At 46.1% G+C, this 26,216-nt stretch overlaps 1 protein-coding gene across 1 annotated transcript in view; it reads right to left on the reverse strand.

The window, feature by feature from the left end:
* Nucleotides 1-21,207, reverse strand: part of LOC137504747 (mucin-3B-like) — a 71,598-nt gene extending 50,391 nt beyond the window's left edge. The window contains exon 1 of the mRNA XM_068233332.1: nucleotides 21,058-21,207. Within this exon, the coding sequence (XP_068089433.1) occupies nucleotides 21,058-21,207 (150 nt within the window). The remainder of the gene's footprint in view (nucleotides 1-21,057) is intronic.
* Nucleotides 21,208-26,216: the final 5,009 nt, after the last annotated feature.

Genomic DNA, 26,216 nt, shown 5'->3' on the forward strand with positions numbered 1-26,216 from the left:
TGTCGTGTCTGCAGCAGTTTTTATTGTCCCAAATGTCCTGACCAGCCTGGCCTATGCATAGGGGAGTGCTTTGAGAGGTACCACCAGAGCCGGATTAAGGCTAAATGGGGCCCTAAGCAAAGTAACTGATTTGGGCCCCCCCATCATGTCGTAATAGAATCAGAAGATGCAGCTGCACAGCAACATGCCGCACACACCGGGGCAGCTGAGCTACTGGTTGCAATGGGCAACAGCCCGCTTTCCTCTGTGGGTGCACAATGCAGGGAATAGCAGCGGCAAAATGCAAAGTGAGAGATGAATGGCTGGGACATTTGCACTCAGGGGCTGGGGCACCCCTGTGAAGAGGGTGCCAGATATCACAGCAGCAGCACTTTCCCCCTGCATCTCCAGCCTGCAATAGCAGAAAGCTCTGGACACTGCCAAACCGGAAGCCATTCCCCAGACAGCATTACATAACCACCCCCACCACCGAACAACCAATTTTCTCCCAAACTAGACAGCCACCATGCAGCCTCCATCCCAGTGAATACAATAGTCCAGCAGAGAAGGCAGCCGCAGCGGGGGAGAATGACAGCACCAGATGACTCACATTCACCTATTGCGATCCAAGCAATAGAGTTCCCGTCATCCAGAGCCTATCTGTCTCCTCTAGAGTGCTGCCGCTCTATTACTACTACTATTACTACTTCCTACTTCCTGTCTGATCTGAGAATCAGGAAGTTCAGAGCGAGCGGCTGCACTGTAGAAGAGACAGATGGGTTTCAGATAACGGGATCTCTATCGCTTGGATCATGGATAGGTAAGTGAGCGTTTGCCATCTGGTGCTATCATTCTTGCTGCAGCTGTGGTTCTCTGTGGGAAGGGAGGGAGGAGTGGGCAGTGGCAGAGCACACAGTAGCAGAAGGGGGACCTAGGAGGAGAGCCTGGCTCTGAAGACAATCAGCAGCGCACGGAATCATTTGACAAGACAAATAACATTTATATCACGCTTTTCTCCTGGCGGACTCAAAGCGCCAGAGCTGCAGCCACTAGGACGCGCCCTAGGCAGTAGCAGTGTTAGAGAGACTTGCCTAAGGTCTCCTACTGAATAGGTGCTGGCTTACTGAACAGGCAGAGCCGAGATTCGAATCCTGGTCTCCTGTGTCAGAGGCAGAGCCCTTAAAGAGACTCCGAGCAGTGCCTGTGGGTATGCCTTTAAGCATACCCACAACTAATTAATTACATCCTCACAGCATGATGTTTGTAATTATATCCCCCTGGGTTCCTTATATTTCATTGCATTGTGCTGAATCGAGCTGCCGACTTTGGAGAAAAGTCGTCCTGTGTAATACAATGTAACTATGGAAAGATGAATATCATTTTGAAGCTCTCTTTCTCCTCTTTCCAATGATAGATAAACTGCAACCCTACGCCTTTTAGTTGTCGCTATTATCGCTATGGACATTGCTGTGGTCGCGATTTCGATTGCGAAAATAGCGAAAACTAAAATACATAGGGCGGCGGTTTATATATCATTGGAAAGAGGAGAAAGAGAGCTTTAAAATGATATGCATCTTTCCATAGTTACTGCACTGCTCAGAGTCTCTTTAACCATTATACCATCCAGCCACCGCTGACAGGATGGCGAGGGCTGGTTTATGTGCTGATGGGGCCCCTTTGACTCTGAATGGGGCCCCAAGCGACTGCTTTTGTTGCCTGGTTGGTAATCCGGCCCTGGGTACCACGAGCAGGTACACTATTAGAACCTAGGGAACTCCAGACACAGGAGTAGGCACACACTCAGTGGTCTTTCGCACATTGTCCCAGGGGGAGGAGAGGTAAGCTTGAAAACCAAACAGGTAAGCATAAAAGTCGGAAGAAGGATCGGTTTCCATGCTTGATATTGCTGATCTGTCCTGGGCTGGCGATATAAGACGGCATGTTTGAATTTCCCTTGAGTGTGGACACCCCCGGTTTATATGTGATTTACTTTGGGCCTATGATGATGCTTTAATGCCACACAGAGTCATCTCTATTGGCAGGCATATTGCTGTATACTACATGTATAATGCTGTATACTAAAGTTCTGAGCCCCAGTCACATAAGTTGGTGGCTCACCCTGAGTGCAGGGTGGCACGGGGTGTCTCTCTCCTGAGGTTAACACTGCCATTGATGTGGAGGAAGATCTGCCATTGATGTGGAGCAAGGTATGTTTGCCGTTCATTTTTCCTTTCAGCCCAGAGTGCATTACCCGTATAACCAATATAAGGAGTATAGCAGAAACTCCTAATACTGGCCATACATGTAACGATTGCAGAAACCCTAAAATGCCAGGACAGACTCCACAAATGACACCATTTTGGAAAGAGGACACCGTAAAGTATTATGTGAGGTGCACGGTGAGTTCATAGAAGATTTTAGTTTTTGTCACAAGTTAGCAGAATTTTTTTTTTTTTTTTTTTTACAAAGTGTCATTTTCCGTTAACTTGTGACAAAAAACAAAATTTTCAATGACCTCACCATTCCCCTCATGGAATACCTTGTTGTGTATTCTTTCCAAAATGGGGTCATTTGTGGGATTTGTTAACTGTCCTGGCAAGTGGGCGGGGTGCTAAATTTTGAGCACCCCTGTAAAGCCTAAAGGTACTCATTGGACTCTGGGCCCCTTAGCGCAGTTAGGGTGCAAAAAAGTGCCACACATGTGGTATCGCCGTACTCAGGAGAAGTAGTACAATGTGTTTTGTGGTGTATTTTTACACATACCCATGCTGGGTGGGAGAAATACCTCTGTAAATGACTGACAATCTTTTGATTTTTTTACACACAATTGTCCATTTACAGAGATATTTCTCCCTCCCAGCATGGGTATGTGTAAAAATACACCCCAAAACACATTGTACTACTTCTCCCGAGTACGGCGATACCACATGTGTGGCACTTTTTTGCACCCTAACTGCGCTAAGGGGCCCAAAGTCCAATGAGTACCTTTAGGATTTCACAGGTCATTTTGCGGCATTTGATTTCCAGACTACTCCTCACGGTTTAGGGCCCCTAAAATGCCAGGGCAGTATAGGAACCCCACAAATGACCCCATTTTAGAAAGAAGACATACCAAGGTACTCTGTTAGGAGTATGGTGAGTTCATAGAAGATTTTATTTTTTGTCACACGTTAGCGGAAATTGATTTGTATTGTTTTTTCTCACAAAGTGTCACTTTCCGCTAACTTGTGTCAAAAAATAAAATCTTCTATGAACTCACCATACTCCTAATGGAATACCTTGGGGTGTCTTCTTTCTAAAAAGGGGGTCATTTGTGGGGTTCCTATACTGTCCTGGCATTTTAGGGGCCCTACACCGTGAGGAGTAGTCTTGAAACAAAATTTCTCAAAATGACCTGTGAAATCCTAAAGGTACTCATTGGACTTTGGGCCCCTTAGCGCAGTTAGGGTGCAAAAAAGTGCCACACATGTGGTATCGCCGTACTCGAGAGAAGTAGTACAATGTGTTTTGGGGTGTATTTTTACACATACCCATGCTGGGTGGGAGAAATACCTCTGTAAATGACAATCTTTTGATTTTTTTACACACAATTGTCCATTTGCAGAGATATTTCTGCCACCCAGCATGGGTATGTGTAAAAATACACCCCAAAACACATTAAACTACTTCTCCCGAGTGCGGCGATACCACATGTGTGGCACTTTTTCGCACCCTAACTGCGCTAAAGGGCCCAAAGTCCAATGAGTACCTTTAGGATTTCACAGGTCATTTTGAGAAATTTTGTTTCAAGACTACTCCTCACGGTTTAGGGCCCCTAAAATGCCAGGACAGTATAGGAACCACACAAATGACTCCATTTTAGAAAGAAGACACCCCAAGGTATTCCGTTAGTAGTACGGTGAGTTCATAGAAGATTTTATTTTTTGTCACAAGTTAGCGGAAATTGATTTTTATTGTTTTTTTCACAAAGTGTCATTTTCCGCTAACTTGTGACAAAAAATAAAATCTTCTATGAACTCACTGTACTACTAACAGATTACCTTGGGGTGTCTTCTTTCTAAAATGGGGTCATTTGTGGGGTTCCTATACTGTCCTGGCATTTTAGGGGCCCTAAACCGTGAGGAGTAGTCTTGAAACGAAATTTCTCAAAATGACCTGTGAAATCCTAAAGGTACTCATTGGACTTTGGGCCCCTTAGCGCAGTTAGGGTGCAAAAAAGTGCCACACATGTGGTATTGCCGTACTCGGGAGAAGTAGTATAATGTGTTTTTGGGTGTATTTTTACACATACCCATGCTGGGTGGGAGAAATACCTCTGTAAATGACAATCTTTTGATTTTTTTTACACATAATTGTCCATTTACAGAGTTATTTCTCCCACCCAGCATGGGTATGTGTAAAAATACACCCCAAAACAGATTGTACTACTTCTCCCGAGTACGGCGATACCACATGTGTGGCACTTTTTTGCACCCTAACTGCGCTAAGGGGCCCAGAGTCCAATGAGTACCTTTAGGCTTTACAGGGGTGCTCAAAATTTAGCACCCCCCAAAATGTCAGGACAGTAAACACACCCCACAAATGACCCCATTTTGGAAATTAGACACTTCAAGGTATTCAGAGAGGGGCATGGTGAGTCTGTGGAAGATTTCATTTTTTTTTGTCGCAAGTTAGAAGAAATGGAAACTTTTTTTTTTTTGTCACAAAGTGTCATTTTCCGCTTACTTGTGACAAAAAATAATATCTTCTATGAACTCACCATGCCTCTCAGTGAATACTTTGGAATGTCTTCTTTCCAAAATGGAGTAATTTGGGGGGTATTTATACTATCCTGGAATTCTAGCCCCTCATGAAACATGACAGGGGTTCAGAAAAGTCATAGATGCTTGAAAATGGGAAAATTCACTTTTTGCACCATAGTTTGTAAACGCTATAACTTTTACCCAAACCAATAAATATAGGCTGAATGTTTTTTTTTTTTTTACCAAAAACATGTTTGTCCACATTTTTTGCGCTGCATGTATACAGAAATTTTACTTTATTTGAAAAATGTCAGCACAGAAAGTTAAAAAAATAATTTTTTGCCAAAATTCATGCCTTTTTTGATGAATATAATAAAAAGTAAAAATCGCAGCAGCAATCAAATAGCACTAAAGAAAGCTTTATTAGTGACAAGAAATGGAGCCAAAATTCATTTAGGTGGCAGGTTGTATAAGCGAGCAATAAACCGTGAAAGCTGCAGTGGTCTGAATGGAAAAAAAGTGCCTGGTCCTTAAGGTGGGTAAAGCCCACGGTCCTCAAGTGGTTAACGGGGTTAGTTTGAAAAGTTTCAAAAAATTGGTGCATAGTTCCACAGGAGGCACTAGATACCAGGGAACTGTATGGGGAGCATACACAGCACTTGTTAAAATGGAGCGTGGTTAAAGGCATGGTAGGGGCAGTTGTTAGCATCCCTTCTCCATGGCTCCATAACTTGGGAGGTATGTGCAAGTCTGACACAGGCAACAACCTGTGACCTGGGGGGGGAGGGGGGGGCGCAACTGGGCAGTCCAGCCTCTGTTGGTGTTGGACCTTGTCCCGGCCCTGTCTGCATGCCTGTTGAGGGGCTGTGGTAAAAGTATTAGAGACACAGGATCAGCAGGAGAGTCAGGCAACTGGTATTATTTTAAAAGGAAAAATACACATCCTTCTCAGTTTAGGTTCCCTTTAAGTCAAAGTTTGCCAGTGGTATGAATATTTATGGGCAGAATTGTAACTAATGCAGCCTGATTGGCTGAAGCCTGTTTCCCCCTCCCACAGCTCTGTTCCTCTCTGATTAGCCAATATTTTTCATGCTGAGATAATGCACTTTCTAATTTTCTATTGTAGAGCTGAGTGGGAGTGCCTGAAGACTGTGAAGGGGGTGGACAATACATACACAATCAGGCAGAGGAGTGTAAGGGAGGAAATGACATCAGGATTGGCTTCAAGATAGACACAGTAAAATGGAGAATTCTATGAAGGATTTTCTCTTTTTTTACTATAGAGAAATCACTAAAATCAAAATGTAGACTGTGCAATATATATGTTATATAAGTAGAGCAAGTATCTATCTATCTATCTATCTGTCTGTCTGTCTGTCTGTCTGTCTGTCTGTCTGTCTGTCTGTCTGTCTGCCTGTCTGTCTGTCTGTCTGTCGGTGTGTGTGTGTGTGTGTGTGTGTGTGTGTGTGTGTGTGTGTGTGTGTGTGTGTGTGTGTGTGTGTGTCTGTGTGTGTGTGTGTCTGTGTGTGTGTGTGTGTCTGTGTGTGTGTGTGTGTACGTGTGTGTGTGTGTACGTGTGTGTGTGTGTGTGTACGTGTGTGTGTGTGTCTGTGTGTGTACGTGTGTGTGTCTGTGTGTGTGTGTGTGTCTGTGTGTGTGTGTGTACGTGTGTGTGTGTGTCTCTGTGTGTGTGTGTGTGTGTGTGTCTGTGTGTGTGTGTGTGTACGTGTGTGTACGTGTGTGTGTACGTGTGTGTGTGTGTGTGTGTGTGTGTGTGTGTGTACGTGTGTATGTGTGTCTGTGTGTCTGTGTGTGTGTGTGTGTGTGTGTGTGTGTGTGTGTGTGTGTGTTTCTGAGATAGAATGACTAACAGCTCCTCTTTAAGTAGCATAAGTACGATGAGCTGTGTGCATTATGCTCTTTATTGTGTATTTCTGAAACGCTGACATTTACCACAGTACTTTTACATAGTGAATGAATGAATCATGTCACTAACTGTCCTTCACAGGAGCTCACAATTTAATCCCTAACATAGTCACACATTATCTCATGTTCCCATTGTAGTTTAACACCTTTTGTGTTTGTTTATGGTATGTGGGACTCAGAGGAAAGAAACTGGTGTACCTGGAGGAAACTAACACAATCATGGAGAGAACATACAAACTCCATGCTTGCAGATAGTGTCCATGAAGCAGTATTATTTTTTCATACTTCCAAAAATTGCATATTGCATTATAAGCATATTCATCTGATTGGCTCTTTGTAGAAGTGGTTAAAGGGGAACTGAAGTAAGAGGTATACGGAGGCTGCCATATTTATTTCCTTTTAATCAATACCAGTTTCCTGGCAGCCCTGCTGATCCTCTGCCTCTTATACTATTAGCCATAGCCCCTGAACAAGCATGCAGCAGATGAGGTGTTTCAGACTTTAAAGTCACATCTGACAAGACTAGCTACATGCTTGTTTCTGGTGTTATTCAGATACTACTGCAGAGTAATAGACCAGCAGGGCTGCCAGGCAACTGGTATTGATTAAAAGGAAATAAATATGGCAGCCTCCGTATACCTCTTACTTCAGTTCCCCTTTAAGGTGTACTTCGGCACCACTATACTCATTTCCCAGGCATATGGGGGTCCCCAGAGCAAAGAAGTTCCTCCTCTAGGGCACCTCCTAGAGCCCCATATTATGAATCATGCAGTCTGGTATAGCTCATGGTGTGGAGCCCCACACAATGTGGGCCCTGCATTCTGACTATACCAGCCTGCGAGGGAAACAATTTTTGTATTATTGCAGCTGTATAGTAATCCCTGATAAAAATCGTTGTAATTTGCCCCAATGACCACCAGGAAAATTCACTGCAGTTTCTGGGGATGTATGAACATTTTTAACCACTCTCACTGTGAAGGATCCCTTTCTAAATAGATGGCAAAAACTTTTTTTCTCCATATGCAAATCATGTCCTCTTGCCCATCGTACCAACCTAGAGACAAAAAGCTCATCTGCCAAGCTTTTGCATTGCCCTCTGATGTATTTATACGTGTTAATCAGGTTGACTTTTTTCCAAGCAAAATAAGCCCAGTTTGTCCAACCTTTCTTGGTAAGGCCCCGTTCACACTGCACGCGTTTCCAGCCGCGTTTTGGAAACGCGTGCAGGTGGCCGACACGCATGACATCAGACATTGCATAGAGTGCAATGTCTGATGTTCACACTGCATGCGTTCCGGACCTGTGCGGTCCGGGAACGCATGCTGCACGCATTTTTTGCAAAAACGCATGGCTGTCCCATTCACTTTTCAGTGATGGGATCAGCCACGCAACGCATACAAACGCGGATGGCGTGCGTTCGTACGCGTTGCGTTTCGTGTGCGTGCCCGTCCGCGTTTGTAATGTGAACGAGGCCTAAGTGAGATCTTCCATCCCTCTCACTAATTTAGTTGTCCGTCTTTGTACCCATTCCAAAGGGTCAAAATCCTTTCTAAATTTTGGTGCCAAAAACTGTATTCCATACTCCAGATGTGGCCTCACAGGTGATTTATACAGAGGGATTAGTATACTAGCCTCTTGAGATATTATTTCCCTTTTTATGCATCCCAGAATTTTATTTCCTTTAGCTACCACTGTTTGGCATTGTATACTGTTTGGCATTGTATACAATTACCTAACTTGTTATAAACCAGTATTTCTAAGTCTTTCTCCAAGTCTGATGTTCCCAGCTGTATGCCATTTATTTTTATGATGATCTACCAATGGTATGTCCAAGGTGCATGATTTTACATTCATCAACATTAACTTTCATCTACCACGTGCCTGCCCATATGGCCATGTTGTCAAGGTCCCTTTGTAACATGTCACTATCTGTCTTAGTGTTAATAAGTCTGCATAATTTTGTATTATCTGCAAAGATGGCTACATTACTCTGTTTATTGTTTAACCTCTTGCCGACCGTGTCACGCCGATGGGCGTGGCCGCGGCGGCAACCCCAGGACCGCCTAACGCCGCATCTCCTGCTTGGGGGGCGGAGCTCCGCCCTGCCTTCAGTCTCCGAGCGGCTATTGCCGCTCGGGAGACTGTTAGATGGCGTGATCGCCGTCTATTTACATGGTGCAGCGCTGCGATCAGCAGCAGCGCTGCACTGGGGGCAGCTGTGTGACACGGCTGTCCCCCTGGGGGACAAGAGAGCGATCGGCTCTCATAGGGTGAAGCCTATGAGAGCTGATCACTATGATTGGCTGGCTGGGGGGAGGGAGTGAAGGGAATTAAAGAAACAGGCTTTTTTTATAGAAAAACAAACAAAAATATTTGTAAAAAAATAAATAAACATGGGGGGAGCGATCAGACCCCACCAACAGAGAGCTCTGTTGGTGGGGAGAAAAGGGGGGAAATCACTTGTGTGCTATGTTGTGCGGCCCTGCATCTTGGCCTTAAAGCTGCAGTGGCCAATTTGACTAAAAATGGCCTGGTCACTAGGGGGGTTTAGCCCTGCAGTCCTCAAGAGGTTAAAGGGGGGAAAGGAAAGGTCGCCCAGATAACAGCCCCACTCCAAATATATTCAAAAGTATCCAAAAAGTTTATTGAACATCACAATGTAGTAATGTATATATACTGTATATCAAGCCAATAAATAGTACAATCAATAATGGCTATTGGCGAACTAATAGTGACACATCAGTGTGTTCAGATTTTAACACACCATATCGTCAGAACCCGGGTTCTGCATAAGGTGCAATATTAATCAGGACCATAACAGTGCAATAACAGTGCAATAAGCAGCAACAAATCTCTGCAAATACATGCAAAAAAAAAAAAGTTAAGAAAAATGACCAAACAAGCAAATAAATAAACAAACAATGGTAGATAAACAGTGCATATTTATGGACAATAACCCATAAGATATATTGCCATTAGACCACCTTCTACTTGTACCTAAAGTTATAATTCTCATAAGCGCAATATAACTAAGATGCTGGTGTGCAGCATGGGACTAAGGAGTGAGTGAGCAATGGAAGGATATACATCACCCAGAGTTGAGGCACCAAATAAGCCAGGCACTGACATAGGAGAGGACAATAAAGAGATCAAATCACCAGGGTGGACTACTCCACCGGTTCCGTCGCTGTGACTCCGCTTTCTCAAAAGGTGAACCCACATTACATTACTCTGTATTCCATCTACTAGATCATTAATAAATACTGTACATTGAAAATAATTGGACCAAGTACTGACCCTTGTGGTACCCCACTGCTAACAGTTTCCCTTAACTAGTTCTCTATCTCTATTCACATACACACATTTTAATCAAAATGAGTTATAGACTACAATACATGTTAATGTGTCTTACAGCTTTTTTTCTGATACCCTGACTCTTCTGAGGCTCTGCAAACAAAGAATGGTGCTGTAACAATTAGTGCAAAAAAAAAAAAAATGGCCTGCAAAAAAAGACAAATGCGCACCTTGAGAGTAATTGCCGGTTTCCACTAGTGTGGTGTGATTCCACTGCGGAAAACACAAAAACGAATTTGCACGCGGATGCAAATTCATATGTGATTGTATGCAAATTTTAACACAAAAACGCATTAAAATTCACATCTGTTTGTAAGTATGTGAATTTAAACATGTCAGTGCCTGTGTGCTTTTACATTGATTTTAAGCAAAAACATACGCGAATTCACATGGAAAATTTGCATAACGAAAACACAGGCAAATTTCCTATTAAATACATTACAACATCTGCACAGTCCACCACACAGAATTTCTGACAAGTGGAAACATGCCCATTTATATTGGTTATGCGAATCTGCATGCAGAAAACACATGCAGATTTGCTCTAGTGGAAACGGGCACTAAGGGATTGCTGTGTATCCAGTTTGATATCAAACGAGACATATATGACCTCATTTTAATCCAAATGAGTTGTAGAATAAATGTTGGTGTGTCTTATTACATACACCCATGTAACATAAAATAGGTAGGGACAAACTCAAGCCATCATTCAAAAAAAAATAAAAAATCTAAATTATGATCATACTTAAGAAATTTCAGCAAAGCTACACAAGTCAGAAATTTTACAAAGTTCCTACTTTTGAATAGCTCTGGTTGTCAGCTTTCCATAATGGTGAGATTTGTGGCCTTTTTCTGCTATCCAGACTCATCAGGGGCCATGCAAACAAAGAATGGCTCTAAAATACTATGTGCAAAAAAAATGGCCTGTAGAAAGCCACATGCGCACTTCAGAGTTAATAGCCTGCTAAATGTCCAGCTAGCTATCAAATGAGACATATGTGATATCATTTTAACTGTGATAAGTTCAAGAATAGATTTTAGGATGTTTTAGTATTGGGGTCTATGTCTTGTGAATTATCTTTAGTGACAAACTGAATCAAAATGAATAACAGTGTTATTTTCATTTATTCTGAACCCAAACAAAAAAAAACAATTACACCATTCTTTCCAAATAAAACATTGCCACCATACATTGTACTAGGAACATAATTTAAATGTTTTGATAACAGGACAAATAGGGAAATAAGATGTGTGGGTAGTATTATTTATTCTAATTCTAAAATTCTAAAACTAAAATGGTTGAAATTGGAGACATAGCATATTTTTCCTTTTTTTTTTCCCTTTAAAGTGGACCTGAACCCTTGCACAGGACAGAAGGAAAGTATAGAGAAATACGGAAGCAGGAAATTTGGGCGCATGAGGCAGGTGGACAAAAAGGGCGCCGCCATTCACTCCCATAATAAATATCGTTTAATCGGCGCCCAACAGGAAAAAAGGGCGCCGGAGAAAAATAACGTTTTAAAAGCGGCGCCCGGAGACTTTAAATGTTTTATAACTGCTTCTCATGATTACACGTTATTTAATGATTTATAATTTTCTAAACATTATTTTTTAAAACATTATTTATAAACGAAAAACCGCACAATATTTTTTAAAACGTTATTAATGCTTATCACAGGGGGTCTTAGGTTTAGGCACCAACAGGGGGGTCTTAGGTTTAGGCACCAACAGGGGGGTCTTAGGTTTAGGCACCAACAGGGGGGTCTTAGGTTTAGGCACCAACAGGGGGGTCTTAGGTTTAGGCACCAACAGGGGGGTCTTAGGTTTAGGCACCAACAGGGGGGTCTAGGGGTTAGGGGTAGGTACAGGGAGGGTTACTTAGTATTTTTTTTTTAAAACGTTATACGTTTCACTTTTTAAACGGAAGATTAACGTTTTTATAATTGTCGATTTCATACACATTATTTAATGATTTATAACTTTATAAAACATTATTTTTAAACGAAATATAGCACAATTTATTTTTTAAACGTTATTCATGCGTATCGTTTAAAACCGTGCGCCCTTTTTTCCCGGCGCCCTTTTTTAACGTACGCGAGAAATACACCCTGCATGTATTTAGAGAGTTTAGCCTGTCTAGTCCCCCCTTATCTGTGACTAAACACAAGGCAGGGAGCTCATTTGTAAACACAGGATGTTAACAATATGTCTGCTTCCATGGAAGCAGGAAATAGACACACTGCAGATTTATTGCAGGATTTGTATCAGCTGTTACAAATATTTTTTTTTTGTTTAAAGGTGATTACGTTGTTGCTTATGTTTTAGAGCAGAGATGAAGTTCTGAGTTCAGGTCCACTTTAAAATGCATAGAAAATAAAGTAATAACAGAAAAAAATATCACCCACAAAAAAGCTTTATTTTTTTGGGGAAAAAAAACAAGATATAGATAATTTAGATGTGAGAAGCAGTGATAAAGTTATGGCCAAATTAATGGAAGGAGCGCTGAAAGGTGAAAATGGCTTATGGTGGGAAGGGTAACCAAGCAGTTCAGGGTGACCCAAAACCACAGGGAGAGTATTGGGGACTAAAAGAGACCAAAAAGCTCTCCTACTAAAAAGCAATGCTTATAAAGGCAAACCAACCTAAAGGTGGCCATACACTGGTCGATTTGCCATCAGATTCCACCAACAGATAGATCCCTCTCTGATCGAATCTGATCAGAGATGGATCCTATGGCCACCTTACTGCAAACAGATTGTGAATCGATTTCAGCCTGAAACCAATCACACTCTGTGGAGCTGCCACTGCTGCCGCCCCCCCCCCCCCTTCCCTGCATACATTACCTGTTCTGGCCGGCGCGAGTCCCCTGGTCCCAGCTGTCTTCTTCTCCGCTCAGGGCTTTAGACCGTTCCTGCAGCTACTGAACTTCCTGTCCAGGGGAAGTTTAAACAGTAGAGGGTGCTCTACTGTTTAAACTTCCTGCCGGGACAGGAAGTTCTGTGTAGCAGCTGGTCCGGAACCCAGCGTGGAAAGAAGACAGCGAGGACCAGGGGACTCGCGCCGGCCGGAACAGGTAATGTATACCCGCTGTATTGCGTCAGTAGTCGGGCATTCGAACGCTGCTATCGATGCACTCCCGACCCGCCGGCAATCGAGAGAAATCATCCGCACGAACGGATCGACGGTAACGATCGATTTCGGACGGAAATCGATCGTTCTGTCAGCGATGTGCGCGCCGATTTCACAGCCGATTCCATCACTGTGATCGAATCGGCCGTATATCTGCGGGAAAATGGTTAGGTGTATGGGCCCCTTAACGTGGGAAGAGTAAAATAGCCTGTGGGGTGAAGTGGTTAAAGATAGATATTGATAAATGTCAATAGATGAATCCCCAAACAATGACAAAAGATCTTGTGACATGGCACATTGTACTATATGTAACATCCTCATCATGTCCATGTGGACCACACTAAATTAACCTCAAAAGTCCACAAACAATAAGATTAACACTAGTCTTTGTTGCCCACTTTGTGAACTTAAGGCATGGATAGATTTAGACTCCATAAATCAGTTTTCACGGTTTCTGGCAATTTAGCAATCTTTTCCAAGGTGTATTGTATTGTCCTAAGCTACTAATTAGTGGAACTGCTACAAACAAGTTGTGTAACTGGAAACTTTTAGCCTATTGTTAGAGATTCAGTCTCATGTGTCACTGCATAGTGTTTTAAATGTTTGATTATATCTTTGCAAAAAAAAAAAAAAAGTTCGCTGTTAAATATTTTTTTCTAAAAAACAGGGCCTGTATGTGTTCATTTATTTCTATTGGTAGAAACTACTCACTAGACATGTACATCAGTAAGGAGTTTATATATTTAGACCCCCTAGCACTTCCTCTTGTAACAGGGAAACATCAACTTGTTAAGCTGGTAACACAGCAACATTGCCTACAGGCATACATTCTGATGTAATTTTCTACAGGAGCATCTGAGGAAAGGGGTTGGTCATAGCTTCCTAATCTCACTAATATTATAAATGCAAAAGTTTGGATGTTTGGAATGTTTGCTCAATCCTGCAACACTGGCTGAACAGATTTGGATGAAATCTTGCACACACGTAGTGCATTACCTGGAATAACATATAGGATACTTTTTATCCCCATAGCCAAAAAGTGGGGGGAGACAAATACAAATTTCACTGGGAAAATGTAAACGGCAGCCATTCTTACACTGTTAATGGCAGGGTTCTCAAACTTTGCACAGTTGGTCACTGGGTGACTGGGATTAAGGTTCAGAAAAGTTAGTGGAGCCTGAAAAAGTCAATCAAAATTTACCTATTGATTTTCAAGGGGAATATTTAATTCCTGCCATCAGGCCCGGATTTACTTCACAGGAGCCTACAGGCACACATGTACTGGCACCTAAGACACTCTCCATGAATCTATACCGAACCATGCTACAAGTGTGCTGGCTGACCCAGCTGTTGCTTCACCCTTACTTCCCTTGCCCGTCATAGCTACAGATATCCCGTAGTATTAGGTAGCTAGAGGAACCTCAGTATTAAGTAGCTAGAGGTGCACCCAACTGAAGGGACATCTTGTCAGTGGAATGCCAGGAGCTGGGTGAGTAACCTCTCATTTACTCTCTGCTTGGGACTCTGTATAGGGATGGAGGCACTAGGGGAGTGAGACGCCCTTCCATCATCAGGCGCCTGTAAGCACGTGCCTACAGTGCCTTATGGTAAATCCGGCCCTGGCTGCCATTCTTGCACTGTTAATGGCACAAGCCTCAAACCTGGTACAGATGGTCATTGGGCAACTGGGGTTTAAATTCATAAAAGGGGTTGGAGCCACAAACAGACAATCAGATTTGTTTCATTTCAATGCAAATGATTGATCCCAAAGACCACACAGCTCACACACTTGATCATTGAGTAATTGAGTAATTGTGTGTTAGGGTTAGAAAAAGTGGGCAGAGCCAACACCAGCCAAATACATACCTGGACAATGCCAGGTCATCAGTGGGTGGAGACAAATACACATTTTACTGGAAAAATGTAAACTGCAGCCATTTTACACTGTTTATGGTAGGATTCACAAACCTTGCACAGTTGGTCACTGGGTGACTGGGACTAATATTCAGAAAAGTGGGTGGAGCCTACAAAAGCCAATCAACATTCATCTATTGATTTTCAAGCGGGATATTTAATTGCTGCCATTCTTGTACTGTTAATAGCAAACCTGGTACAGTTGGTCATTGGGTGACTGGGGTTCAAATTCAGAAAAGCGGGTGGAACCACAGCCAATCAGATTTGTTTTATTTCAATGCAAATTATTGATGCCAAAGACTGCAAAGCACACAAACTAGGTCATTGAGTAATTGAGTAGTTGTGTGTTAGGGTTAGAAAAAGTGCGCAGAACCAACACCAGCCAGATACATACCCTGGCAATGCCAGGCCATCAGCTACAAATTGTATAAAGGGGAATTGACAAGGCTAGATACATAGATACAGCCCTGTCTGTTGCTGCTGGCCCTTGAAGTACTACTGTGCCAGGCCCAGCACACTGTATTACCACTGTGCATACCTTTCCACTGTATTTGTGTGACAGCACACCCTATTATACCAGTGCATACCTTTCCACTGTATTTGTGTGACAGCACACTGTATTATACCAGTGCATACCTTTCCACTGTATTTGTGTGACAGCACACTGTATTATACCAGTGCATACATTTCCACTGTATCTGTGTGACAGCATACTGTATTATACCACTGCAATCCTTTCCGCTGTATCTGGGTGACAGCACACTGTATTATACCAGTGCATACCTTTCCGCTGAATCTGTGTGACAGCACACTGTATTATACCAGTGCATACCTTTCTGCTGTATCTGTGTGACAGCACACTGTATTATACCAGTGCATACCTTTCTGCTGTATCTGTGTGACAGCACACTAGTGGAGAAAGATGCCACAAGGAATAGCTTCCATCTATCCATCCATACTATCCTTATGTGGAAGCTGAAATGCTTCTAAGTAGCAGCGGCAGGGTCAGAATGAATTTATGCTGGCCACAAAGCCTGTCACTGTCTGAACGGGACAGTGCATGATTGACCTTGTGGAACTAGTGGAGAGAGATGCCACAAGGTACAGCTTTCATCCATCCATACTATCCTGATGTGGAAGCCAATGAAAGACTACACAGAAGTAGCAGTGGGTCAGAATGTATTTTTTGGCCCCACACAACAAAGCCTGTCACTGAACGGGAACAGCGCATGATTTACCTTGTAGTACTTCTGGACAGCCATCACTACACAAACATTGCCATTTGCCACCGAGAGGACTGACATTTTATGTCCTGAGAGTGTCAACTAATGACAACCCTTTGCGGCTGTTTGTGCCGGTGCGTTAAACAGTGAGGTTGGTCTGTCAGTGTGAAGCAGTACACTACTTACACTACCTGATCGATGTATACACACACATGATGTGTTAAAGCACTTTATGAATCCAATGTAGGAATGCAATGTGATTTTTGCCCTTTAGGGATTGTAACCCTACTCTGCGTCAAATACTTAATTTTTCCAGGGTCTTTTGGCATGTATCCCACTCTGGCATGCCCCCCTCCAGGTGTTAGACCCCTTGAAACAATTTTTCCATCACTTTTGTGGCCAGAAACAAACTTTGTAGGTTTTAAAATTTGCCTGTCCATTGAAGTCTATGGCAGTTCGCCTGCGTTTGCCTGTTTGCGAACTTTTACGGACTTTCGCGTCCATGGTCCTTGGACCCAACATCTGAGGTTCGAGCCATCTCTACTGAGGATTTCCAACAACCCATCACACCATGGCCACTGCTTCTTCAGTTCGCTGCAATCAGGTTGTAGGTTCTGGGCCATCTCCACCAGAACTTCAAGACATAAGAACTAATTTTCCCCTCTGCAGTCAAACTCTTGAACTACCTCTATGCCCTCCCACCTCCATCGCTTACCCCCCCACGTTCTTCCTTCCCTAAGGTTGAGAAATGGATGGACTGTCTAGTGAAATGCTGTTTTTGTAATTTTACTGTGCTTTGTTGTACTGTTACTGTGCTTTGTTATACTATTACTGTGCTTTGTTTTACTATTCCTACCTCTACTCTGACCATGCAAGTGCCAAATCCAATTCCAGGCACTACCCATCTGAATAAAATGTTTCTGATTCTGAGTCACCAGGGGCAGTGCTGCTCATCCAGATTCCGGATATCCGGGTAACCCGGATATCCAACATTTTTTCAGCTATCCGATTCTGATTCAGATTCCGGATTTCTGTGGAAATCCGGATAGCTATCTGCGGATATTTGGTCGCATACCCGGATATCCATGGATATCCGGCAGATATCCGGATCCGAATACTGTAACTAAGGAGATGACATCATTGAACCAATCAGAGGGCTCCCAGCAGAAGCCCTAGCAACCAATCACAAAGGGGAACCCTGGCCAGCCCCAACTGACCTCATTAAGCCAATCAGAGGGCTCCCAGCCTAAACCCTGGCACCCAATCACAGAAAGGAACCCTGGCCAGACCCCCCTGTATAATAAGAAGGGCTGCCATGATGAGAAATATCATCCTTGCTTGTGAATGCTCACTGAGATACATGATCCAGTGCTGCTGGCCTAGCAAGTGCTGTACACAGTGATAAACCTAAAGCTGTTCAGTGAGTAACCCCTTCACTATCACTACACTATTGTTATATTGTTAATTAGCTTGATTTGATTGTGTGACAGTCAGGGTGTGTGCTGCAGCTGCTATGTGTCTGTGTGTGTTCTGTGCACAGACCAGGCCAGCTTCTGCCTGCTGCCCAGCTATTAGCCTTAGCTAGCTACAGTATAGGTTAGGTTAGGGATTAGGGAATAGGATTATTGTGTTATTGTGTAGTTAGTACTGTAGTACTGCAGTCAGTGCTAGTAGTTGTTAGAGTAGTAGTACTACTGTGTTAGCTTACTACAGAACTGCTGTGCTGCTGAGCAGTGCCAGTGTGACAGTTAGTGTCTTCTCCTCTGCGGTCTGACTGTCACTCGGCATGTGGCACTTGGCACGTGGCCATTGGCACGCGGCACTTGGCATGTGGCCTGTGGCACTTGGCACTTTGCACTTTGCACGTGGCACTTGGCACGTGGCCCTTGGCACTTGGCATGTGGCCCTTGGCACTTGGCATGTGGCACTTTGCACATGGCACTTGGCACTTTGCAAATGGCAGGTGGCACGTGGCAGGTGGCATGTGTCACGTGGCATGTGCAAAGTGCCACGTGCAAAGTGCCACATGCAAAGTGCCACATGGCACGTGCAAAGTGCCATGTGCAAAGTGCCACGTGCCACGTGCAAAGTGCCATGTGCCATGTGCAAAGTTCCACGTGCCAAGTGAAAAGTGCCACGTGCCAAGTGCCAAGTGACACATGCCAAGTGCCAAGTGCCACGTTCCAGGTGCCAAGTGCAACGTGCCAAGTGCCACGTCCGGCATGCTCCTGGCAGACGTTACACCTGCTGCTGTTGCATTGCCCTGCCCCTGCTGCCTTTGCTGCTCCCACTGCCAGGGTGCCACAGGCCACTGCTGCTGTGCTGATACCACCTATATTTAACCCAAAACACAATTGCTGCGTAAAAAATGGCTGTAAATTAACATCAGGACTAGGTTCCAGACAGCGGTCTTTGCAGCCCACATTGTGTCCAAAGTCCAACCGCACATCTGGGACATGACAGTTTTCAAATCAAGAAAAAGAAGAATGGACTCCGGGCACCTTCCGTCCAGTGCTTTTATTGCAGGTGATAGCAGACAATATTCTGGGTACCATACCCGACAGATACCTCCATCTGGTGGTCTTCAGTGGTGATGGTGTGGTGGAGGTGGGGGAGCCAGGGCACTAAGTGGGACTGGTGACGGCCGTTTCGCGTCTATCCAGACGCTTGGTCACGCTGCGTACCACTGTCACAGTGGTACGCAGCGTGACCAAGCGTCTGGATAGACGCAAAACGGCCGTCGCCAGTCCCACTTAGTGCCCTGGCTCCCCCACCTCCACCACACCATCACCACTGAGGACCACCAGATGGAGGTATCTGTCGGGTATGGTACCTAGAATATTGTCTGCTATCACCTGCAATAAAAGCACTGGACGGAAGGTGCCCGGAGTCCATTCTTCTTTTTCTTGATTTGAAAACTTGAACCTACACTTTCTTCATCCGCAAAGCACACGTCCCAGCAGAAGACAAGGGTTACCACAGATGGTATGGTGAGAACATATTGCTTTCACATGCACTGCTTGTAATTGCAGATTAGGGAGTGCCACTCTTTCATTTTCTTTTTCTTTATTTACAAACATGACATTTTCAGCTCAGACACCTCCAAAAAAATTACACAGCAATTGTGTTTACATAGTTCACCATGGCACCTAGTGTTGGTACCATGGCACAGTTAATACATTAGGAGAGGTTCGAGGAAGCTTCCGTACTGCCACAGTTGGGGCCTCCCCACAACTCGGACAGCACAGACACCTCCCAAAAAATTACACAGCAATTGTGTTTACATAGTTCACCATGGCACCTAGTGTTGGTACCACGGCACAGTTAAAACATTAGGAGAGGTTCCAGGAAGCAGTCGTACTGCTGCAGTTGGGGCCTCCCCACAACTCGGACAGCACAGACCCCTCCAAAAAAATTACACAGCAATTGTGTTTACATAGTTTACCATGGCACCTAGTGTTGGTGCCACGGCACAGTTAAAACATTAGGAGAGCTTCCAGGAAGTGGTCGTACTGCCGCAGTTGGGGCCTCCCCACAACTGGGACAGCGCAGACACCTCCAAAAAATTTACACAGCAATTGTGTTTACATAGTTCACCATGGCACCTAGTGCGTTGGCACCACGACTGTAAAAAAAAAATTTGAACCAGGCTTATGACTCAAGTCAAGACGGAGCCTGGAGGTTGTGGTGGTAAAGGGAGGTAAGGCAGGCCTAGTGATTTCCAGCCACTTCATTTCCCCCTCTTGCCAACAACAGGGGCCAGAAATTCACCAACCACCCAAGCCTGGTTTATTTTGAGAAACGTCAGTCTGTCCACAGACTGGGTGGACAGACGAGAGCACTTCTCGGTGACTGAAGCACCTTTCAGACAGCACGCTGGAAGGGGGGCAAGTAAGGACTTCCAGGGCGTACTGCGCCAGCTCTCTCCAAATATCCAGGTGCTTGACCCAGTAATCCAAGGGGTCCACAGGGGTGTCACTGTCAAGCCCGCTGTAGGACCCCATGTAGTCTGCCACCATCCGGGTCAGGCACTGGTTCTGGCTTTGATAGCCACATGCTGCTGCAGGCACCTCCTCAGTCGGCAGCTGTACTGGCGTGGCGTACAGCGCCTTTGTGAGAGACAGCAGATTTGATGGGCACCTGCTGCTGATGGACGCAGGCACCTGCTGCTGTGCTGGCTGGACTGTGACAGCGGGGGGGGGGGGGGGGAGTCTGGGGGAAGGCTTCTTCCAAACACCGAACCAGGGACATCATTTGGCGCACAGGGTCTCCTCCTGCAGGCAGGAACAGATGCAGCTTCCCCCTTAGCCGTGGGTCCAGCATCAGGGTAATCCACATGCCCTCCCGAGCACGCATCTGCTTGACCCTTGGGTCACTGCGCAGGCACTGCAGCATGTGTGCTGCCATGGGGAAGAGGGCTGCCATCTCTGCTGACACATACTCTTCGTTACCCTCAGTGCTGTCCTCCTCCTCTGATTACTGAGCCTCCCCTGCTCTCTCCACCCGCACATCACTGCAGCTGCACTCGGCTGTGCCCTCTCATCTTCAAGGTCAGGGACCTCCAACTCCTCCAAGTCCTTCAACTCCAAGTCCTCAACTTCCTCCTCCTGACGCACAGAGGTGGACTGTGAAGGTTGCTGCTGCTGCTCCTGCTGGATCAAGGCCGCCTCTCCCACTTCCAGAAGAGCATCGAGGGCCTTGTCCAGCATGCACACCATGGTCACCCACTCACACAGCGACGCACGGTCCCGGCTGACCATGTTGGTGGCCTCCAGGAAGGGTGCCAGTACCAAGCACACCAGCTGCATTTTTTCCCACTCTGCATTCAGGATGATGTCCTGGAGGTGGGTGGTGCCGGTCCCGAACACGGTGGCATCCACGGTGGCTCTGGCCAGGTATCGGTTGACAGCCTGCCTCTGATCAACCAGACGCTCCAACATGGCCAGTGTGGAGTTCCATCATGTTGCAACATCAATAATGAGCCGGTGCCGTGGGAGGTTCAGCTCCACCTGCACGGCTTCCAGGGCCGCTGAGGCACCATCCAAGTGGTGGAAATAACCCACCGTTTTCCGAACTGCTTTCAAAAGTGCCTCCATCCCCTGGTAGGTGCTCAGAAATTTCTTCACCACCAGAAATTCAGGACGTGGGCCAGACAGGGGATGTGGGTGAGGTCTCCCTGGTGGATGGCAGCTACCAGGTTGGCCCCATTGTCGGACACCACCTCTCAGACTCTGAGGCCTCTGGGAGTCAGCCAACTTTTCTCCTGGTCTCGGAGTTTGGCCAGAATGTGATCTGCCGTCAGTCTCTGCTTTCCCAGGCTGACCATCTCCAGCAGTGCTTGGCAGTGGCGGGCCTTCACACTGCTTCTGAGGCGGGGGCGTTTGGCGGCGGTGGATTTGCCGGAGGGTGGAACCGGATCTGAGGAACCTGCTGCACTTCCCCTGACCCTGCTGCGGGGTGGCACCACCCACTGGATTGCTGCTGTGCCCGAGGCTGCTGTCCCCTCCTCACCCCCTTCCACCAAACTGACCCAGTGCGCAGTGAATGAAAGGTACCGGCCTGTCCGGAACCAGCTTGAGCATGAGTGCATGATCACATGGACCCGCTCACCCACTGCATGATCCAGCCCACGCTCCACATTGGCCATTGCAAAGCAGTGCAGTGCTGGGATGGCCGTTGCTGAAAAGTAGTGCCGGCTGGGTATTGGCATGTCGTTACCCTCCTGCACAAAGGAGTACAGGAGGAGCTGGGAGGACATGGCCCGTGCAAGCAGGCCGTTCAGCTGGCAGATGCGACGGCTGCTGGGAGGCTGAGCCCTGACCACAAAGGACTCGCTCAAAAGGGTCTGGTGGCGTTTTTTGGTTGCACGGGAAAAGGAGGAGGGAGCAGAGGAGACCACTAAAGGGGGACTGGCTGCCGGAACAGGCCTCAGTGTTGGCAGGAGTGGCAATGGTAAAGGGGGTTCTGGTGGTGCTTTTGGTCGGAGGAACACTGCCAGCGCCACCTTCCTTTAGCCTCTTGAACTCCTCATGCTCGTGATGATGTTTGTTGGCCAGGTGGTTGATGAAGCTGGAGGTGCCGTAGTTGTAGGGGTTGCAACCTCTGCTCAGCTTCACCTGACACACGTTACAAGTCACAAACTTGCTTTCAAATGAGGGCAGATAAAAAAAACGCCATATTGGGGATAAAAAATTTCCCTTACGCCCTGATTGGGCTGCTGCTGCTTTTTTTCTCCCTGCGGTGGTTGGCCCTGCAGTGGTTGGGGCCTGGGGTTGAGTGGTGCGGCTGGCAGAAGATGAAGCAGCAGGCTGTGGGTCCCGCATTCCATGCCCACTGCTGCTCCTGCCAATGTCAGCGATGCTAATCCTCCGTGCCAGACCCACGGGTGCATCCTCCTCCTCAGCAGAGCCGGATTAAGGCTAAATGGGGCCCTAAGCAAAGTAACTGATTTGGGCCCCCCCATCATGTCGTAATAGAATCAGAAGATGCAGCTGCACAGCAACATGCCGCACACACCGGGGCAGCCGAGCTACTGGTTGCAATGGGCAACAGCCCGCTTTCCTCTGTGGGTGCACAATGCAGGGAATAGCAGCGGCAAAATGCAAAGTGAGAGATGAATGGCTGGGACATTTGCACTCAGGGGCTGGGGCACCCCTGTGAAGAGGGTGCCAGATATCACAGCAGCAGCACTTTCCCCCTGCATCTCCAGCCTGGCAATAGCAGAAAGCTCTGGACACTGCCAAACCGGAAGCCATTCCCCAGACAGCATTACATAACCACCCCCACCACCGAACAACCAATTTTCTCCCAAACTAGACAGCCACCATGCAGCCTCCATCCCAGTGAATACAATAGTCCAGCAGAGAAGGCAGCCGAAGCGGGGGAGAATGACAGCACCAGATGACTCACATTCACCTATTGCGATCCAAGCAATAGAGTTCCCGTCATCCAGAGCCTATCTGTCTCCTCTAGAGTGCTGCCGCTCTATTACTACTTCTATTACTACTTCCTACTTCCTGTCTGATCTGAGAATCAGGAAGTTCAGAGCGAGCGGCTGCACTGTAGAAGAGACAGATGGGTTTCAGATAACGGGATCTCTATCGCTTGGATCATGGATAGGTAAGTGAGCGTTTGCCATCTGGTGCTATCATTCTTGCTGCAGCTGTGGTTCTCTGTGGGAAGGGAGGGAGGAGTGGGCAGTGGCAGAGCACACAGTAGCAGAAGGGGGACCTAGGAGGAGAGCCTGGCTCTGAAGACAATCAGCAGCGCACGGAATCATTTGACAAGACAAATAACATTTATATCACGCTTTTCTCCTGGCGGACTCAAAGCGCCAGAGCTGCAGCCACTAGGACGTGCCCTAGGCAGTAGCAGTGTTAGAGAGACTTGCCTAAGGTCTCCTACTGAATAGGTGCTGGCTTACTGAACAGGCAGAGCCGAGATTCGAATCCTGGTCTCCTGTGTCAGAGGCAGAGCCCTTAAAGAGACTCCGAGCAGTGCCTGTGGGTATGCCTTTAAGCATACCCACAACTAATTAATTACATCCTCACAGCATGATGTTTGTAATTATATCCCCCTGGGTTCCTTATATTTCATTGCATTGTGCTGAATCGAGCTGCCGACTTTGGAGAAAAGTCGTCCTGTGTAATACAATGTAACTATGGAAAGATGAATATCATTTTGAAGCTCTCTTTCTCCTCTTTCCAATGATAGATAAACTGCAACCCTACGCCTTTTAGTTGTCGCTATTATCGCTATGGACATTGCTGTGGTCGCGATTTCGATTGCGAAAATAGCGAAAAATAAAATACATAGGGGGGCGGTTTATATATCATTGGAAAGAGGAGAAAGAGAGCTTTAAAATGATATGCATCTTTCCATAGTTACTGCACTGCTCAGAGTCTCTTTAACCATTATACCATCCAGCCACCGCTGACAGGATGGCGAGGGCTGGTTTATGTGCTGATGGGGCCCCTTTGACTCTGAATGGGGCCCCAAGCGACTGCTTTTGTTGCCTGGTTGGTAATCCGGCCCTGCTCCTCAGACTCAGAGCAACATCCCCCTCCTGTGGTTGGTGGTCACGGTCCTTCATCTCGTCATCATAATTATCACCAGCATCATACTCCCCCCCTCCTCAAACAATTGCTGGGATGTTGATGACCTCCCCAAACTCCTCTTCTGCTGACACCTCAGGCAACGAATCCCCCACAAAAATCACAGTCACCATCTTTGACTCCTCCACAAACCCCAGTGCGCCCAGAATGTCCTCCTCAAAGTCAGTGGTAACAGCTTTGATTGCGCTCGCGGCGTCTGGACTACAGTGCATGCTAACTGAGGGTAGGCTGCCCGCTGGGGTCGACATGATGACCGACGAGTCCCCATGCACTGCTGGGCGGTTGCTGCTGCTCCTGCGAACAGGAGTGGTGGTGGGGGTGGAGGTGTCTGTTTTAGAGTTGGCGGTGGCCTGCTCATCCACCATCAACTGCATCACAGGCGTCTTTCTCCTCCAATCTGCGGCGCCGACCCTGCTGAAAAATGGGCGCCACACTCTACTGCACCTCTGCAGCGTAACTCCCCCTATCAGCTGGGTGCCCAGTACGTCCACGGCCAGGGGTGCTCGGATACCACTTTTTAAAATCCGAACTGATCCGAATCCAAACATTTAGACATCCGCGTTCATGCGGATATCCAAACGCATTATCCGGGCTATCCGGGCGGAATCGGATATCTGGATAGAAAGAACGGAAATGCCCTTTAAATTGCTTTAAAAAACGTTTTTAAGGGTAAATGAGGCATGTAGCATCATTATTTTTTAAAGGGGAACACTAATTGATGATTGGCTCCAGGACGTCATCTCCTTAGTTACAATATTTTGGATCTGGATATCCGCAAAATCCACGGATTTTCGGGTTATGCGGCCAAATATCCGCAGATAGCTATCTGGATTTCTTAAGAAATCCGGAATCCGGAATCCAATCCGGATAGTGTAAAAATGTTCGGATATCTGGGTTACACGGATATACGGAATCCGGATGAGCACCCCTGTCCATGGCCAGTGGCTAGCGGCGGAATGGACACTGGTGCCGCAGAACTGCTGGCGGTGACGGTGCCAGCAATGTTCCCTCTCTTCTTGCCCTTGATGCCCTTCCCCCGGGTGCCAGTGCCAGCAGACATAGTGCAAGTTTGTGTGATGATGATGTCACCAGATGGATGTGGGGTACTTGCACTTTATTGAAATCGGTGTTGATGAATTAGCACGGGGGGGTGACAGACAACTGAGTAGAAGAGCAAGACAGTGTGCACACTAACAGACGGTCTATCTGTCACACACACTGACAACAATCAGCAGCACAGCAGAAATGCAGTGATCTGTAGTAGTAAGCTAACACAGACAGTACTAGTCTCTAACAACTAAGCACTGCAGTACTAAAAAATAGAGATGCGCCGAACCTCCGATTTTAGGTTCGCGAACCTACCGCAAAAGTTAGGTTAGCGCGAACTTTCGCGAACCGCAATAAACTTCAATGGAGAGGCGAACTTGGAAATTTAGAAAAAATTATGGGGGCCAGAAAAATGATGGAGATGTTTCAAACGGTCTAAAACCTGGACAGAGACATGGTTGAGTGGGATACACGTCAAAAGTCTCAATAAAAAATCTAGATTTGATACAAACCACTGTTTTAAGGTCAGAAATCTCATTGAATGTTGAATTGCAGGCCAAAACTGCTTTACAACATCAGGAAGTGTAATCCTCCTCCCTTCCTCCTCCAGAGGAGGGTCTTGTCTTCCAGGGAATTGTAGGATTTCAAAAGCCAGCTCACATACATTGGCCAGGAATCAAACCCAGGTCTAGTGCTTGGTAGGCAGCTCTCCTCACCACTATACCACCACCAACACTACATGCTGAAGTCAGCCTAGCATGTACCATTATGATATATCCAAGAGAAAA

The sequence above is a fragment of the Hyperolius riggenbachi genome, chromosome 4 (genome assembly GCF_040937935.1).
Source record: "Hyperolius riggenbachi isolate aHypRig1 chromosome 4, aHypRig1.pri, whole genome shotgun sequence".
NCBI classification, from domain to species: domain Eukaryota; kingdom Metazoa; phylum Chordata; class Amphibia; order Anura; family Hyperoliidae; genus Hyperolius; species Hyperolius riggenbachi.